This window comes from Xenopus laevis, chromosome 7S (genome assembly GCF_017654675.1).
Source record: "Xenopus laevis strain J_2021 chromosome 7S, Xenopus_laevis_v10.1, whole genome shotgun sequence".
In the NCBI taxonomy this organism is placed as follows: Eukaryota; Metazoa; Chordata; class Amphibia; order Anura; family Pipidae; genus Xenopus; species Xenopus laevis.
Window position 1 is genome coordinate 9,571,570 of NC_054384.1, and position 19,722 is coordinate 9,591,291.

The 19,722-nt window shown below is 43.0% G+C and overlaps 1 protein-coding gene across 3 annotated transcripts in view; it reads right to left on the reverse strand.

Moving 5' to 3' along the window:
* Window positions 1-1,123: 1,123 nt before the first annotated feature.
* The window catches only part of jmjd1c.S (jumonji domain containing 1C S homeolog), a 228,765-nt gene continuing 210,166 nt past the window's right edge, over window positions 1,124-19,722 (reverse strand). For all 3 annotated transcript variants that reach the window (XM_018227327.2, XM_018227326.2, XM_018227329.2), the window contains 14 exons: window positions 19,146-19,298; window positions 15,697-15,786; window positions 14,407-14,534; window positions 12,912-13,125; window positions 12,617-12,831; window positions 11,294-11,563; window positions 8,631-8,799; window positions 7,630-7,720; window positions 7,413-7,543; window positions 6,364-6,486; window positions 6,100-6,239; window positions 5,526-5,702; window positions 4,003-4,134; window positions 1,124-2,094 (listed from right to left, as the gene is read on the reverse strand). In XM_018227327.2, coding sequence (XP_018082816.1) covers window positions 2,005-2,094; window positions 4,003-4,134; window positions 5,526-5,702; window positions 6,100-6,239; window positions 6,364-6,486; window positions 7,413-7,543; window positions 7,630-7,720; window positions 8,631-8,799; window positions 11,294-11,563; window positions 12,617-12,831; window positions 12,912-13,125; window positions 14,407-14,534; window positions 15,697-15,786; window positions 19,146-19,298 — 2,123 coding nt within the window. In that variant the 3' untranslated portion in view covers window positions 1,124-2,004. The remainder of the gene's footprint in view (window positions 2,095-4,002; window positions 4,135-5,525; window positions 5,703-6,099; window positions 6,240-6,363; window positions 6,487-7,412; window positions 7,544-7,629; window positions 7,721-8,630; window positions 8,800-11,293; window positions 11,564-12,616; window positions 12,832-12,911; window positions 13,126-14,406; window positions 14,535-15,696; window positions 15,787-19,145; window positions 19,299-19,722) is intronic.

The following is a 19,722-nucleotide window of genomic DNA, read 5'->3' on the forward strand; positions in this document are numbered from 1 at the left end:
ACATCGGAGTGGAATATGTTGGAGCTTTATAAATCCATGTTATTAATAATAATGATAGTTTTCTCCCATGTGTCTGAACGTTTCATACCCAGTCCTCCGACCATATTCCTGTAGCTCCGTTTGCCCCACTCCTGACCCAGTGGAATCAAAGTACAAATCTTGCACAAATGCTGTAACCATAGAAACCAGACTGCAGACCAGCGCATCTCCCCTGCCTGAACATTATACCACCAACAGCCTATAGGGGGCACTGGCCAGTGTGTGCAGCTCTTAAAGAGTTTGTTTTCCTTTAAATTAACTGTTAGTATGATGTAGCGAGTGATATTCTGGGACTATTTGCAACTGGTTTAAATTTTTCTACTATTTGTGGTTTTTCTAAAAGAAGAAGGGGTTGAAAAGTTGTGGGAAATCAAAATGTGCGACCAGCTTGTAAGCTTGAATGGCTGCCCCATGTTTATATAAACTATAGTAGTACTTATCTGTTATCTGCTGTGTATCCTGTGCTTGAATGGCTGCCCCATGGCTACACAGCAGCTTGTTGGTATAAACTATAGTAGTACTTATCTGTTATCTACTGTGTATCCTGTGCTTGAATGGCTGCCCCCATGGCTACACAGCAGCTTGTTTATATAAACTATAGTAGTACTTATCTGTTATCTACTGTGTATCCTGTGCTTGAATGGCTGCCCCCATGGCTACACAGCAGCTCGTTGATATAAACTATAGTAGTACTTATCTGTTATCTACTGTGTATCCTGTGCTTGAATGGCTGCCCCCATGGCTACACAGCAGCTTGTTTATATAAACTATAGTAGTACTTATCTATTATCTACTGTGTATCCTGTGCTTGAATGGCTGCCCCCATGGCTACACAGCAGCTTGTTTATATAAACTATAGTAGTACTTATCTGTTATCTACTGTGTATCCTGTGCTTGAATGGCTGCCCCCATGGCTACACAGCAGCGTGTTTATATAAACTATAGTAGTACTTATCTGTTATCTACTGTGTGTATGTAAAAGTCTATACCTTTTATGATGAGAAGGAACATACATTAGTACAAGTTATTGTATTGTCGTCTCTATTTATACCGTTCACACCGTAAACATCACTGGAAAAAGAAAGAAAGAGAAAGTCTTTTTAATGGAAAATGTAAAACCCCTTTCAAGTTGAATGTACAAAGCCATGTGTAACACTTGCACTTATAACAAATTAAAGCAAGCCAATGTCTTTTAAAAAAATACCTCATTGAATGCATATATATGTATATATTTACATAGCATATTCACTTTTCATATTTAGCTTCAAAAGGTTCACATAAATTTTTACCAAAAAAAAAATGAGACAACTCTTCTGAAATAAATTACATCTCCTGTAAAATGGCGATTTCCACACCGAGTCGGCTTCAACCGAGCATCGAAGCGTCTGTCTCTTTAAAAAAAAAAGAACAAACCATATACAAAGTGTAGGGGGGGGGTATTTGGCAGTAAATCTCTCCGACCGTGACATGGATGCTCCCGGATACGCAGGCAAATAGCTGGTGATTTGTGTTGAACCCTCACAGTTACTGTCTCAATGTAGTGAAAAATATCCGCGTTCTCTTAGCAAACTATACAAAGTCACATTTACATTTGATCACAATATAGTGTAGAACCTTTTGTCCAACTTTGTCTTCAGAAAAATAAATACATTTAAATCTTTTCAACATTATTTTGTTTTTTTTTTCACAAACGTTAAATTTACACTATGATACAGTGTAGCGTCCGCGCTCCGGAACCTGCGCTCCCCCCCCCTCCGGCAGACTGGAGTAGAGAAGGGGCTTCCGGCTCCTCGTGGGCGGATCCCAGCAGCTGTGATTGGTTGATACTGGTGTGGTGTCAGTAACACAGAAATACTAGGAGCAGGCAGGTTTTTTTTGGGGGGGAGGGGGGGTTGTGCAATGTGTCCCTCGGCGAGCATAGGGGGGGCCCTTCCTTCGAGAGAAGTCTTTAGACTCTGGTTGGGATCAGCAATCCTCCAACTCTTCCATGTCTTCCTCCTGAATCTTCAATGCTCTTACCATTTCCTTCACTGAATGGTATAGGATATTCTTAACCTGATTGGACGAAACGAGAGAAACAACGGTAAATATGGCAACCGGGTATAACCCTCCTGGGTTCCTCTGATGCGCCCCAAAAAATTTATATATTCCAGTAGCAGGTGAGGAGGAGCAGGAGGGGGCGCCCAGGAGAAACCCAGAAGTGAAGGAGAAAAAAGGCCAAGATTTTATAATACACAAAAGCCATGAATATCTTGTATATTATATCCTTATAAATCGTGACTAGTGAGGTCATCAGTTATGAACGGTGACTAGTGAGGTCATCAGTTATAAACGGTGACAAGTGATGTCATCAGTTATGAACGGTGACTAGTGATGTCATCAGTTCTAAACGGTGACAAGTGAGGTCATCAGTTCTAAACGGTGACTGGTGAGGTCATCAGTTATAAACCGTGAGTAGTGATGTCATCAGTTGTAAACGGCGACTAGTGAGGTCATCAGTTCTAAACGGTGACTAGTGAGGTCATCAGTTATAAACGGTGAGTAGTGATGTCATTTTTGTCACATGATTCACTAAAACGTGTGTATTATAATAAATAAAGTACCCCTTGGAAAATATAAGGATATTAGAAGTTACCTCAGAGTTCCATGACCTGTATAAAAAAACTTGGACTTCGGCCTCGTGTTTTTATATGGTCATGAAACTCCTCGGTGACTTATAATATCCTTATAATACACAAAAGCCATGAATATCTTGTAAATTATATTCTTATAAATGGTGACTAGTGATGTCATTTTTGTCACATGACTCGCTAAAACTTATATAAAACTTATATATTATAATAAATAAAGTACCTTTGTTAGAAAATATGAGGATATTAGAAGTCACCTCAGAGTTCCATGACCTGTATAAAAGCCCTCGGCCTTCGTGTTTTTATATGGTCATGAAACTCCCCAGTGACTTATAATATCCTTATATTTTACAATAGGGGGTACTTTATTCACTATATTATTTACTGTTTCTGTGGGTACAAGGGTGATGCCCCCAGGGCAGGACTCACAGAGGTAGTTGCTATAGGGAATGGTAATGTTTAGCATTAAAAGAACATGCCTGTGATTATTATTATTAACATTTATTTATATAGCGCCAATATATTTCACAGCGCTGTAAAGTAAATGTGTTTCTACAACTAAATCACATGAATTATATACATAGAACATATGGAGTTACATACATCACAAGCAGTACCTGTACAAAAGGTGAGGAAGGCCCTGTGCAAAAGAGCTTACAATCTAAAAAGTGAAGAAGTTGAGAGACAAGGTGTGGGAGTGGGACGAGATCAGAAATAAGCAAGGTGAGTTTGAAAGCAGAAAGTTGTGAGAAAGTCGCACAGAACGCGGGAGACAAGGGGTGCAGCCCTGGCAAAGTCTTGAATGTGAGCATGTGAGGAGGTAATGAGAGGAGAGTTGAGGAGCAGGTCAGTAGAGGAGAGTAGTAAGTGGTTGGGTGAGTATATAGAGATGAGATCAGAGATATAGAGTGGGGCAGAGTGTTATGAAGTACTTTGAATGTCAGGGTCATAAGTTTGAATTTTTATATTTATATATTACTTTAAAACATTTTTCTCTTTTGATGTTACTGTTGCTTTAAGGCATAGCTGTAGCATGATCATGGGCCCAACATAGAGAAAGAGATCCAATGGAATATCGTTGCTGTATTCTCTTATACCAAGCAGGGTGCACTGGCCCTTTAAGAGGCTGCTAGAATTGTTTTCAGGTTGCCTCTAACATTAACTCTTGCCGTTGGGTATTACAAAGGCGACTGCAGAACTTAACCCCTTGTTTGCCTCTCGGCTCTGTGCAACAGCGCCACCTTCTGAGAAGAACACAGAACTGAGTTTATTGAATGGGATATTGTGGATTTTATGCGACTAAAAGCCCCGACTGCGCTATTTCCCTCCGTACCTGCAATTTATCGTCGTAATTGATTTCTTCCTTCGAATGCCGAAGTTCCTGCGTTAAATGGAACGACTGAACGAGATGTTCCGGAGACACAAAGTCCTGAGTCACTTGGATGCAGCTGTGAAAATTCTGCACCTGTCACACAAAAGAGCAAAAGCGCAACGTTAACCCTTCGTCTGAGGGATAAGCCGCGTCTCAACTCCCGCCGGGACTTTTATTAAAGTGGCGCACGCACAGGAAAGTCCCGCTGTTCCCTGGCATTGAGCGCCATGGCAGCGGCTAGAGATATATAGAACTGTTGCCTTTAATCCCAGGAGATTGCAGTCATTAAGTGGAAATGGAGTGAGTCGTGTTTCTCCCAAGCAGCAGTGAAAAAGCACATTACGTTTCCCCCGCACTCCCGTCTCCAAAGCATCAGATCTGTCCAGCCTGGGGCCATTCTAATGAACAAGGGGCCACAGCACGGCTCATTCACTCCTATTGTTTATACAGGGTTTATACACTGCTCTGCACAGCCACAAGCCTATCTCCTGCACTATCTGTTCTACCTTCTGACTGCACTTTGATTCGATTGGTGGCCTTAAAGGGATACTGTCATGGGAAAGAAAAATTTTTTTTTCCAAAACACATCAGTTAATAGTGCTGCTCCAGCAGAATTCTGCACTGAAATCTGTTTCTCAAAAGAGCAAACAGAATTTTTTATATTTAATTTTGAAATCTGACATGGGGCTAGACATATTGTCAGTTTCCCAGCTGCCTCAGTCATGTGACTTGTGCTCTGATAAACTTCATTGACTCTTTATTGCTGTACTGCAAGTTGGAGTCATATCACCTCCCCTCCCCCTCCCAGCAGCCTAACAACAGTACAATGGGAAGCTAACCAAATAGCAGCTCCCTACGGGTCAGGGCACACGCTCAGATTCGGGGAGATTAGTCACCCGGCGACAAATCTCCTCTTCTTCAGGCGACTAATCTCCCGAACTGCCTCCCGCCGGCTCAAATGTAAATCGCCGAATTGGAACTAGGAGCACTTCATTTTCCGAAGTCGGCAATTTACATTCTAGCCGGCAGGGAGGCAGCTCGGGGACATTAGTCGCCCCGAAGAAGAGGAGATTGGTCTCCCCGAATCTGAGCGTGTGCCCTGACCCTAACACAAGATAACAGCTGCCTGGTAGATCTCAGAACAACACTCAATAGTAAAAACCCATGTCCCACTGAGACACATTCAGTTACATTGAGTAGGAGAAACAACAGCCTGCCAGAAAGCATTTCTCTCCTAAAGTGCTGGCTCTTTCTGAAATCACATGACCAGGCAAAATGACCTGAGATGCACCTACACACCAATATTACAACTAAAAAATACACTTGTTGGTTCAGGAATGAAATGTTATATTGAAGAGTGAATTATTTACAGTGTAATTTAGATATAAAAACTACACCATAAAAATCAGGACAGAATCCCTTTAAATAAAATCTACTCAGTGCCCTTTGTTCTGAAGACTGTAAGCTCCCGTGCCAGGTCTCACCTGATAGATAGCTCCAGCGGGCAATATGATTGCATCCCCAAGGAACTGGACAAGCGAATGGCTTTTAACCCCATAATCCTCCAGAAGGCTTTGGCGGAGTTTCTTGCTAAGGTACCAGTTCTGGTCTCTGATTGGGTCGTGATCAGGTAGGATCTCCAGACACTGCTCTTTTGCTGCCTACAAGGGGAAGAAGGATGACGGGTAAAACACAAGGATATCCCTGAGCAGCAAAATCATGAGCTGCCGGCCCTCGGACAAGTCTATAATGAAGGCATTAGGGATGCACCAAATCCAGGATTCAGATTCGACCGAATCCTTCTGCCTGGCCGAACCAAATCCGAATTTGTATATGCAAATTTCCCTTTCCCACCCCTTATTTGCACATGCAAATTAGGTATTCGGCCGAATCTTTGGCGACCGATTTCGGCTGAATCCAAAATAGTGGATTGAGTGCATCCCTAGAAGGAATCAGAGTCCAGGGAGTTGCAGTTGTACATAAGTCAGAGTGGATGCACGTATCTAGCAGCAACCACTGAGCAGAACACTGCAATGCTGCAAAACACAGGGGCTTTACCTTGTGCAAAAACTCTCGTATTTTGTCAGCGTCTCTGGTCTCGTATATGTGCCATAGTGATCCAGGGACCTCATTGGAGTCCTTCAGCCTCTTCCTTAAATGTTCATCCATTTCTTCCTCCTCAAACTTCTTCAAGACTCCTGATAAAGAGATTTATCATGAATATCCCAGGCTCAGAGATGATATAGAGGTGTCTCCCCCCCCCCCACCTTCCCCGATTTGTAAAAGTGAGAGAATTCCCAGAGGTGCAGGAGCAGAACCCACCGGATTTGGACGTTACTCCGAGACCCTTTGCAGCACCGACATAGACGAGGATATTGATCAGGTCTGACACTTCAATGTGAAGATTCGTCGTGCCCGTGTCTTGGTCCTTCGTTGCTATTACACCTGCAATAAATGAACAATTCTACTTCTTATAATCCAGACACGCTGATACCAGGGGTAATCGTCCTTTACTGATGTACCCATGTTTTTTTAAAACTCCCAGGAACTCAAAATTCGGCCAATCGAAATTTATTTAAAAAAAACCAAAAAACTGAATTTTCTAAACTCTGGTGAATACGATCGACCCGAAAACTTTTAAAAAAACTTATTTTGCAGCAAAATAATCCTCCAAATAGAATCCCGGTTTATCTGTTTAAATCTGGCTCCATGATCTTTGTCCCTGCAGCTGGAGTTGGAAACAGTAAAGGGGAAGTAAAGGCAAAAATAAAATCCAATACAAATCTCTACACAGTCGCCGACTGCTCTACAGGGAAACAAACAAAGCTGCTTGAGTTCTGCATGGCTGGGAAGTAAGGCGGGGGCTCCCCCTGCTGTTCATAAGTATGATTGTTTCCCTGCAGAGCAGTTAGGGACCGTCTGACAATTCCTATCCACAGCAGTCAGAACAAGTAAAACAAAGGGGGGGATTTCTTATAAAAACGGTACAAGTTTTGATTAAAGTATATTGGAGATTGGTTTCTTTTTTTATTAAAGAAAGTAAAAAATTTTTTGCCTTTACATGCCCTTTAAACAACAATTCTGCAGGTTTTAGGTGGCAATAGTCAAATTTAAATTCTTATTGGGTCAGATTATTATAATCTCGAAAATCTAATTTTTTTAAAAAAATGTTAATGAATTTTAACAATTCCCTAGTCAAATTTGACAGTGTTGGTCATAAAAAAAACCCTCAAAATTTCGAATTCCAATTTTCAATTCAACTTTTGATAATTCTGCCCACAAGTGTAGCCTATTCTCACCATCTTGCCTCGCACCCCTCCCCCCCTCCCCAGATGCAATACCAGTTTGATGACACCAGACAAGGGTCTCACCATATGCGCTGCACATCCGGGGGCCTAAATCCGGCCGCACAAAAAACGAGGGCATGTGAGAGGCGAGGTTCAACTTCCCGTCGGGGTTGCAGTATTCCGGCACAGGGAGCATTTTAAAGAACTCTTCATACCTGGAAATAAAACACAAGTCATGAATGGAGAATGAAACGGCGCCCCCTGCAGCGTGTCTCTGTCATTACAGTTATCACCACGTTACCTCGCGAGCATCATGTTCTTGAAGTCTTCCCCCGAAGGCTGGTCTTTCAGTTTCAGAAGGACGGTCTCCCCGTTCTTTACTTTTTGCCTCTCTGTACAAATCAAAGATTATAGAATGAGACAAACGGGGAGATAAATAGACGTCGCAATATGTGTTTAATACGTGTATAAAATATATTCCTATGGTTAAACAGGGACCACCACTCCCTTTAAAGGAGTTCAGTGTAAAAATAAAAACGAGGTAAATAGATAAGACTGTGCAAAATAAATAATGTTTCTAATATAGTTAGTTAGGCAAAAATGTAATATATAAAGGCTGGAGTGACTGGATGTGTAACATAATAGCCAGAACACTACTTCCTGCTTTTCAGCTCTCTAACTCTGAGTTAGTCAATGACTATAAGGGGGGGCCACATGGGACATAACTGTTCAGTGAGTTTGTAATTGATCCTCAGCATTCAGCTCAGATTCAAAAGCAACAGATATGACCCATGTGACCCCCTTTCAAGTCACTGATTGGTTACTGCCTGGTAACCAATCAGTGGAAACCAAGGTAGCTGAAAAGTAGTGTTTGGTTGAGTCAGTGGCGGAACTACCGGGGGAGCAGAGGGTGCAATTAGGCCATTGCCCACACCCCCTCAGGGCACCGGCAGCTCGCGCATTGCCGATTTCTGGCAGCATCACCGATTTCGGGTCCAATAATCTGGTACGGAGGGGGGCGGGGGGCACGTCCCGCCCCGCTCCAGTTACCGTGTTGAGTTAGACAGCCAGTCAACTCCAGCCTTTAAATTTTTGGCTAATTAATTATATTCGATATTTTTTTTTATTTGGCACAGACTATCTATTTACCCAGTTTTTAGTACAATTCCTTTAAACTGTACGAATGACTCTGCTATTGTGTCAGTTTAGACCTGATCAATTGAAGTGAATAAAAATCCAATGCTAAATAGGTGGACTGGGAGCCAATCATCATCCGGATATTAACAGGAAGGAATCACTCACTAGAAACATCCTCAAATCCATCCCAGAATTCCTTGACGTTGCCACTCTGCACAACGCCTTCTTTGCAGTTAAGGAGGTCTCCTGGATGATCCCCAAAATCACTGCTGATTGCCTCCAATTTCCATAGATTGGCATTCATCCGTATGTGGGTCCCAGACACAACGACTGTCTGTAAGAGACATAGAGAATTAGAATTATGAAACTGGAAGGGGCTTTGTCTTTGTGAACAAGCTCTAAAAAAAAAATCATTGGGGAGAGAGAAAGGAAGTGGAACCACAATTTGGGATTCGGCCAAATCCTAGATCAATCCAAGACAAATCCAGGTTCGGGAAAGGAAAGACCTGTGATTTTGCTCTGCTCAGAAAATGTAGTTAATGAGCAAGGAAGAGCCATCAGATAATGTTTTGGTTCATTCACAAGACTTTCCTGTGCTCACTATTTTCATTTTCTGCCGACTGTGTTTCTTCAAGTTGAATTAGGCAAATTTGATCTACTTTAGCATAGCTGTATGTATTGCTTTCCTGGGCCCATGGCTCTCCCAGCACTTCTACACACAACCAGCTCAGAGACAGGGGGTGAGAGTTGCAGTATAACAACAGCTGGGGGTTAACCCCTGGATCCACGCTCGGCACAATTTCAGTTGTGAATCAGCTGATCAATCCGCCATGGGAAAGTTTTCCATATTTGCTACCAAATTCTCCCATTGCCAGCGAGTGAGCCAGGCTGTTGCCATCAGGAGACGCTTGTATGTAACAAACGCACATTCCAGCTGTTTCCCTGCACACGCCGTGTATTTTATGTATTTTATTATCCCCGGGGCCCTTGTGACCTCTAATAAACTCCTGGTATTTCTGGGAAAAGGTGGGCTGAGACTGGAATGCAGAACGCCATGCAAAGCAGCCACACAGAGAGGAAGAAAATACATATGAATGATCCAGGATTTGGTTGAGGATTCTGACAAAGGCCAGGATTATTCATTTCCTTGGCAAAGCGACTGGAATTCCACATAAATCTGTTTCTGATTAGCCAAGACTTAATGGTACCAGCCTGCAATCCCTGTAACACATCTGGGGGGCTATAGGGAAAGCAACCAGGCTGAGGCAGGGGGGGCCTTATTATGAGACAGTGGGAGCCTTATTGTGAGACAGGGGGAGCCTTATTGAGAGACAAGGGGAGCCTTATTGAGAGACTAAGATCATTCAGCAACACCTTCATAGACTCTGGGTAAAAACCAACAATGGGTTCTGGTTTATTGGCCAAAACAGATACTGGGTAAAAAGCCTGAATAGAAGTTACAAGACACCTGCCCTACTGCCTGTCCCCTATAATACAAGTAGCTGGGCCCCTATAATACAAGTAGCTGGGCCCCTATAATAAACGTAGGTGGGCCGCTATAATACACTTAGGTGGGCCCCTATAATAAACGTAGGTGGGCCCCTATAATAAACGTAGGTGGGCCGCTATAATACACTTAGGTGGGCCGCTATAATAAACGTAGGTGGGCCCCTATAATAAACGTAGGTGGGCCCCTATAATAAACGTAGGTGGGCCGCTATAATACACTTAGGTGGGCCCCTATAATAAACGTAGGTGGGCCCCTATAATAAACGTAGGTGGGCCCCTATAATAAACGTAGGTGGGCCCCTATAATAAACGTAGGTGGGCCCCTATAATAAACGTAGGTGGGCCCTTATAATACACGTAGATGGGCCCCTATAATACAAATAAGTGGGACCCTATAATAAACGTAGGTGGGCGCTATAATACAATTACGTGGGCCGCTATAATAAACATAGGTGGGCCCCTATAATACACATTGGTGGGCCCCTATAATACACGTAGATGGGCCCCTATAATACACGTAGGTGGGCCCCTATAATACACGTAGGTGGGCCCCTATAATACACGTAGGTGGGCCCCTATAATACACGTAGATGGGCCCCTATAATACACGTAGGTGGGCCCCTATAATACACATAGATGGGCCCCTATAATACACGTAGGTGGGCCCCTATAATACACGTAGGTGGGCACCTATCATACACGTAGGTGGGCCCCTATCATACACGTAGGTGGGCCCGTATAATACACTTAGGTGGGCCCCTATAATACACGTAGGTGAGCCCCTATAATACACGTAGGTGGGCCCCTATAATACACATAGGTGGGCCCCTATAATACACGTAGGTGGGCCCCTATAATACACGTAGGTGGGCCCCTATAATACACGTAGGTGGGCCCCTATAATACACGTAGGTGGGCCCCTATAATACACGTAGGTGGGCCCCTATAATACACGTAGGTGGGCCCCTATAATACACGTAGGTGGGCCCCTAAAATACACATAGATGGGCCCATAAAATACACGTAGATGGGCCCCTATGATACACGTAGAAGGGCCCCTATAATACACTTAGGTGGGCCCCTATAATACACTTAGGTGGGCCCCTATAATACACTTAGGTGGGCCCCTATAATACACTTAGGTGGGCCCCTATAATACACGTAGATGGGCCCCTATGATACACGTAGAAGGGCCCATATAATACACTTAGGTGGGCCCCTATAATACACATAGATGGGCCCCTATGATACACGTAGATGAGCCCCTATAATACAAACGGTAAAGTCTCAGTTGAACCCAGCAGAAATCTGCTACTGACCTTGCCCTGTTTCCAGCATTCTTGGAACATTTTCCAGTTGTGGACGTGTTTGTGGTCCTTTAGCCACAGGATGTGCCTCTCACAGATCCAGGAATGGGGGATCTCCTGGTTCTCCTTCACAGCCTCCACCAGGGGGACCTCCGCGATTTCTTCCTTTGGCTCAGACTGAACGATGGGTTTGGGGGTCCGAGTGGCGGGAATTTTGTTTTCGACGACCGAGGCGATGATGTCATCCAAGATGTTGGGCATGGACCTGCCCCCTCTATTGCACTGTAAGGAAACAGGTGTATAAAGAATATTCTTGATCACTGCCGAAATAGTGGTGTGTCCCCCCATATATTTTACTGCATCGCCTGTTATGGTTGAGCTGGTTTATACCCTATTGCACTTTTCTACCTTTTTATAATACAGATAATAATTGATCATCTCCTGATTCAGTAGCTACAGTGAAACCTCTTTTTTACATCCCCTGATTTTAAGTTTCCCATCATTTTACATTGTTGTTTTGTGGTCCCACCTATATATTATACATAATACATTTCCCCAATTTTACATTTTCCTGGATTTTACACCATTTTATTCAGGTCTCCTGAAAAAATGTAAAATGGGGGATCTACTGTACTATGTTACGGCACTACAAAGAAACAAATGATTTGTGCCCCTCCAGAAATGCTTTGCCCGGCCAATCAGAATGAACAAGAGGCAGCTGCTTTGCTTGGCCAATCAGAATGCATAAGAGGCAGCTGCTTTGCTCGGCCAATCAGAATGCACAAGAGGCAGCTGCTTTGCTCAGCCATTCAGAATGCACAAGAGGCAGCTGCTTTGCTCATCCAATCAGAATGAACAAGAGGCAGCTGCTTTGCTTGGCCATTCAGAATGCACAAGAGGCAGCTGCTTTGCTCGGCCAATCAGAATGCACAAGAGGCAGCTGCTTTGCTCGGCCAATCAGAATGCACAAGAGGCAGCTGCTTTGCTCAGCCAATCAGAATGCACAAGAGGCAGCTGCTTTGCTCGGCCAATCAGAATGCACAAGAGGCAGCTGCTTTGCTCAGCCATTCAGAATGCACAAGAGGCAGCTACTTTGCTTGGCCAATCAGAATGCACAAGAGGCAGCTACTTTGCTTGGCCAATCAGAATGCACAAGAGGCAGCTACTTTGCTCGGCCAATCTGAATGCACAAGAGGCAGCTACTTTTCTCGGCCAATCAGAATGCAGAAGAGGCAGCTACTTTGCTCGCCAATCAGAATACATAAGAGACAGCGGCTTTGCTTGGCCAATCAGAATGTGGAATGCATTGTTTGGCCGACATTTCCGCACACTTACTGGATTTGCAGCCGAATAGACTGGTGCAAAGGCAACGGCAGCGTCCGTAGAGCCGAGGAGCAGCTTCCCAGCGGTGGTTGTGAGCAAGTCGCGTAAGGTGGAGCCTGGCTCGTTATTCTGAGTCGTCGGGGTGGACGACTTGCCCTTGACAGTTTCAGAAACGTCTTGGTCTCTCTCTTCTTTGATACGTTTCCCACTGGGACATTCCTTGTTTTCTACAAATAAGAGTGCGACTGTTATGAGACTGCGCAACACTGCAAAAGCCTGAGCATGTGACATCGCCCAGGGGACTTACCTTTCTTTTCTTCCCTGGACTTCTGTTCCGCCAAGTCTGCGAGCCAGTGCAGAGAGGAATGGGACTCGGAGGAGGTGAGCTTGCTGTCGGAGCTGGAGTCGCTCCCCGGGCTTGCGTTGCCATTGGTTTCGGGCTTTTGGGGTGAGCTCTGGTGCGGAGACTCGGGCAAACACAGGGATATCTTATTGCTGTGGTTGAGGACGTTCTGCAACACCTGCCATATCGAAAAGGACATGGTTACATTTATGTATTTATTTTTAAAAAGGTTGTTCACCTTTGAATAAACTTTTAGTATGATGTAGAGAGTGATATTCTGAGACAATTTGCAATAGGTTTTAATTTTTTAATATTTGTGGTTTTTGAGTTATTTAGCTTTTTATTCAGCAGCTCTTCGTTCTGCAATTCAAGTAATCTGGTTGGTGGGGTCCAAATTACCAACCAAGCACTGATTTGAATATGAGGCCTGAATAGAAAGATCAGTAATACAAAGTTGCAATAAAGATACATTTGTAGCCTTACAGAGCATTTGTTTTAGATGGGGGTCAGTGACCCCCATCTGAAAGCTGGAAAGAGTCAGAAGCAAATAATTCAAAAACTATAATTAATAAATAATGAAGACCAGTTGAAAAGTTGTTTAGAATTAGCCGTTCTATAAGATACTAAAAGTTAACTTGAAGGTGACCCATCCCTTTAATGAAAAAGTTGAATATAAGAAGGTTTTGCCCCTTAAAGTAACACAAGGCTGTATTTAGAACTCCAGGCCTCACATTATGCTGGAAATACATAGAATTATGCAGAGAGACAAATGAGTCCATAGCACAAGCAGAAACGCATATTACAGGCTACGTGCCAATATAAATACTGAAACGGCACAGAGTTTGTTCTGTAAGCAACACATATAAGACTCCATGATACAGTTATATATAAGCAAGAAGAACATATATAAGACTCCATGATACAGTTATATATAAGCAAGAAGAAAAGCTACAAGACTCCATGATACAGTAATATGTAGGAAAGTCTGTTCCCTTGGCCAGGCTCAGGGCTTTTCCTGTTTGCAGCCAACCTACTACTACTACTGATAAACTTCAATCACTCTTTACTGCTGTACTGCAAGTTAGAGTGATATCACCCCCTCCCTTTTCCCCCAGCAGCCAAACAAAAGAACAATGGGGAGGTAACCAGATAACAGCTCCCTAACACAAGATAACAGCTGCCTGGTAGATCTAAGAACAACAATCAATAGTAAAATCCAGGTCTCACTGAGACACATCCAGTTACATTGAGTAGGAGAAACAACAGCCTGTCAGAAAGCAGTTCTATCCTAAAGTGCAGGCTCTTTCTGAAATCACATGACCAGGCAAAATGACATTTAAATGTGGCTCACGAGTAAAAAAGGTTGGGGACCCCTGACTTAGATTATTCCAATGAAACCGTGACACTTTCTCTATGTCTCCCATTAAATCCAACAAAAAGGAGCAGGGTAAGGGCTCACCTGTGAGACTCCATTCATGGCCGGGTACTTGGGTGTCTGTGGGCTTTGCTTGCCGACACAGTGACAGTGGGACTTGATCCCAAATCTTTCTCTGAGATGGTGCATGGCCTCCATGAGATCCGTCAGAACTGCGAGGGAACAGAAGGGAAGGTTGGCCCATGGATAGAATATATTCTGCTAATCATTACGCTATAGATTGCCCAATGCAAAAGGTCAAGGCACTGTGAATTCCATTCCTTGTTTCTTTTTTATTGTTTTTGCATGTTAATAAAGTAACAATATATCAGAAAACACTCAAAGTTTCATATACAAGTAGGGATGCACCGAATCCAGAATTTGGTTCAGGATTGGCCGAACCGCATATGCAAATTAGGGGCGGAGAGGTAAATAGCATGACTTTTTGTCACAAAACAAGGAAGTAAAAAATGTTTCCTCCTTCCCACCCCTAATTTGCATATACAAATTAGGGTTCGGCCAAATCTTTCGCAAAGGATTTCGGGGTTCAGGTGAATCCATAATAGTGGAATTGATGCATTCCTATATACAAGTAATGCTTCCTTAGTGGCAGGTTAATGGGAACTGGATGAGGATAAGGTTGTGGAGGAAAGTTAAAGGAAAACTATACCCCCCAAACAATGTAGGTCTCTATAAAAAGATATTGCATAAAACAGCTCATGTGTAAAACCCTGCTTCATGTAAATAAACCATTTTCATAATAATTGACTTTTCTCGTAGTATGTGCCATTGGGTAATCATAAATAGAAAAGTGCCATTTTAAAAAATAAGGGCCGCCCCCTGAGATCGTATGATTCACTGTGCACACAAACAAACCATACATGTTAGGTCACATGAGCCAATTAACAGACAGAGTTGTGTCTTTTGCTTCCACACTTCTTCCTGTTACAGTTAGAGCTGCAGTATTTCTGGTCAGGTGATCTCTGAGGCAGCACACAGACCATCACAAAATGGTTGTTGGTGTAAAAGGACAATATTTACTTAAATATATATTCCAGTTTGATAAGATTCTTTAATATGCCACTTAATATGATGTAAACTATCTGTTGCTCAAGTATACATTTTGGGGTATAGTTTTCCTTTAAGATTCTGTCCTCTCTCCTTTTGCTACGTTATCCTCACTGGCCATAATTGTTATGTATGACAAATTAGGGGAGTCACATGATCCTTTATAAGAGGATACAGGAAGTTCTTAATGTGCAGCAGGATTGGGTGTGGATGAGCCTTACATGAGCCAGAGCTGTGGTCAAACAATCCCAGAAGCAATGTACCTACCTGAGCTGGGGATAATCTGCGTGGGCATGAGGTGCTTGTAATCATGCGGCTGCCCCTTCACACATTTCATCCACGTGTACAGCTCTTTATCTGCAAATACAGGACACATGTGAGCGCTGGGGCTCTAAAATAAAGGCAAAGCTAATGGCAAGAAAGAGAAATCCACAGGCTAAACAAAGAACCATTCCATTTCTCCTTTGCATCCTGGAGGCCAATGTCAATACAGATACCGAGTACCCAGGGTGCTATCCACCTGTTATTAATATCCACTGTTGGTAATTAAAGGGGAAATATCACGAAAATGACAATTTAATATAAGCTTCCTCATACTGAAACTTTCTAAATACAATTAATTAAATATTCTGTATTGTTTCTGAAATAATCAAGTTTGAATTCACTATTCCTCTCTCAGCATCTGTTTCTCTTCATTCTGTCTTCGTGCAGCAGTTGGGTGTCAGATATTCATTGATAGTTAGATCCAATATATCTTATAGGGGGGCTCCTTTCCTAGCAGATGAATTAGAGCTCACTCAAATAACTGATTCCAGTACAAACAAAATCTAACAAAATAACTGCCCTTTGCACAAATCCTGCATGTAGAGAGACATGATGTCTGGTGAGTTTAATAGAATGAGCTCTATTCTAGTCTATTCTAGGCAAAAGGAGCCCCCCTATAAGATATATTGGATCTAACTGTCAATGAATATCTGAGACCCAACTGCTGCATGAAGACAGAATGAAGAGAAACAGATGCTGAGAGAGGGATAGTGAACATAAACTTGATTATTTCAAGGGTACCGAATTGTTAATTGATTGTATTTAGAAAGTTTCTTATTTCAGTATGAGGAAGCTTATATTAAATTGTCATTTTTGTGATAGTTCCCCTTTAATACAGGTAATCTCATCAGCCCCAGAGCACAAAGAAAGCAAGAACCGGTAAAGGTGGCCATACACGGGCCGATAAAAGCTGCAGTCAGAGTCGGCAGCTTATTTGCCCGTGTATGGGGCCCTCCGACGGGCTTCCCCGATCGATATCTGTCCGAAAGTTGGGCAGATGTCGATCGGATGGGACTAAAAATCCCGTTGGATCGCAGCCGCATCTGTTCGTTGATGCAGTCCCGCGATCCGACCGCCCGTTAGCCATCGTTAGGATCCGATCGTTGGGCCCTAGGGCCCACAATCGGATCAGCCGATATTGCCCACCTCAAGGTGGGCATATCAGGGAGAGATCCACTCATTATAACCTCATTCAACCTGCCGGCCCTTTAAGGATTATTGCTAAAGAGAGGCACCTTTTTCGGTGGAGTGTTTTGTTTTGTCAGGTTGCTTGAGGTGACAATCGGCCCTGTGATGGGGAGGAACAAGTGAGCTGGTTTTCTCGGGCTGCCTGGGGTCACACTCTGACCGCACCCGGAGATTGCAAAATGCAGCCCCTTGTAAATGGCTCCATCTGTTTCCAGCAACAGCAGCAGCACTGTGTGTCCTGGGGAAGGGAACAGCTGTTTGGCTTCTCTTCACTCTCACACAAACAGCAGCTTCCCCCAATCTGAGAGGGGCTATTGATGCTCCCCATAAACCCAGGCAGGTATCTGCTCCCAGTACAAATCTGGTTATTAAAGAGCAACACAGATCACAAGCGATAGTGATATAGCACCTATTATCCTTGAAGGAGCTGTTCACCTTAACATGTGTAATTTGTGGTTTTTGAGTTATTAAGCTTTTTATTCAGCAGCTCTCCAGTTTGGAATTTCAGCAATCTAGTTTCTAGGGTCTCAATTCCTCCAGCAACCATGCACTGATTTGAATAAGAGACTGGAATATGAACAGGAGAGGCCTGAATAGAAAGACGAGTAAAAAGTAGTAACACAAATTAATTTGTAGCCTTACAGATCATTTGCTTTTAGATTGGGTCAGTGACCCCCATCTGAAAACTGGAAAGAGTCAGAAGAAGGAGGCAAATAATTCAAAAACTATACACTTTGTAAAATGCTATTCCTTCTCCGTTTAAAGGGGTTGTTCACCTTAACGTTTAGTATATATAACAGAGTAATATTATTTTATTTGTGGTTTTTGAGTTCTGATTGCTAGGGTATAATAATAATAATAATAATAAGAGACTGGAATATGAATAGGAGAGGCCTGAATAGAAAGAGGAGTAAAAAGTAGCAACTTAAATCAATAGGTAGCCTTAAAGATCATTTGCTTTTAGATGGGGTCAGTGACCCCCATCTGAAAGCTGGAAAGAGTCAGAAGAAGAAGAGAAATAATTCAAAAACTATAAAAAGGAAATAAATGAAGGCCAACTGAAAATTTGCTTAGAATTAGCTATTCTATAACATACTAAAAGTTAACAAAGAACAATCTGTAATAAATATAGAACATGAATATCATTAGGGGCTGTGGGCCTGTACCCAAGGAAGGATTTCATATAGAGGAGGCGCATGACCAACAACTCTCGGCCCAATCCTTGTGCCTGGCCAAACCGATTCCGAATCCTAATTTGCATATGTAAATTAGGGGTGGGTAGGAAAATTATGTGACTTTTCATCACAAAAGAAGAATTTTTTCCACTTTTTCCTTTCCTGCCCCTAATTTGCATATGCAAATCCGGATTCGGCTGAATCTTTCACCAAGGATTTGGGGATTTGGTCGAATCCCAAATAGTGGATTAGGTGCATCCCTAGAAACTGCAGGAGGGAAGTGGAGGAGGCCGGGGGGGGGTTACACGTTACCAGAAAGTTCAGCCCGAAACTTCTTTTCTCCCCATTAAATTTACAATCCAATTTCCTCTGTAATAAAATGGAATTTCAGCACAAACCAGTGGCATTTAGCTTTTATGCATCGCTGTAATTGCACCTTAAATGCTGATGAAGCTGCTTAGATACAAGGGGAAGTGAAACATTATTTGAAATAGCCGGTAATGTTACTGTGTTATTATTCCACTGTAAACTCCTTTATTATACTCTCTATGGTAAGTACAAGGGGGCGCGATGATTTAATAGGACAGGAAAATGCCCTATGAGAAGGGGAAAGGGCTGCTACATTGTCCAATCAAAATTCTGCAAATGGTTAATCCATGTTTATAATATAAGTCCTTATGTGTGTGTCGGGATAGGAAAGGGGGGACGACTTGTCAGTAACTTTCCATGTGGGGAGCAGGTATAGGGCACAAATAGCAGGGGGCTCACCAGGAACACACAACCCACAAAATATAAAACGGGTTATTAGCAGAGGTGTAGCAGAGTGGCCCAGGGCCCCCCAGACAAGTTGGTACATTCCTGTCGTACAGCCAAACCTTATGGAAAGAGTTAAAGCTGGAGGGTGAGGGGAAATGAGGAAACGTCCCAGTTTAATGACAGGAAGGTGGGGGTGCACAAACATTTGAGCAGAGGTCGCTTCCACGGGCCAGACTGCTGGATAAGCATTTCTGGCAGACACGGGCTACTAACCTCTAGATATTTTCCTTTCCTTGGCCTTGTAACAATCCAGACACACCACAAAGCCGCATTTCTGGCAGACCCAGTGGATGTTGAACAAAGTGGCCTCACAGGCGTCACACATTTCCCGCACCCCGCGCACGGCCCGCTTCCACGCGATTTTAGCTGAAACACAAAACATTGTAACATCTTTAAAGGAAAACCATACTCCTCGTACAGTGTAGCTCTCTATAAAAAGATATTGCATATCTCGCATGACCTCTTTTGTAAATGATGACGATATTAGAAGTCACCTCGGGGTTCCATGACCTCAGCCTTCGGCCTCGTGTTTTTATATGGTCATGAAACTCCTCGGTAACTTATAACATCCTTATATTTTAAAAGAGGGGGTACTTTATTCACTATATAATACACAAGAGCCGTGAATATCTGAATTATAACGTTATATAAAGTATAAAGTAAATGATATCCTTATAAACGGTGGGTAGTGATGTCATCAGTTATAAACCGTGAGTAGTGATGTCATCGGTTATAAACGATGAGTAGTGATGTCACCAGTTATAAACGGTGAGTAGTGATTTCATCAATT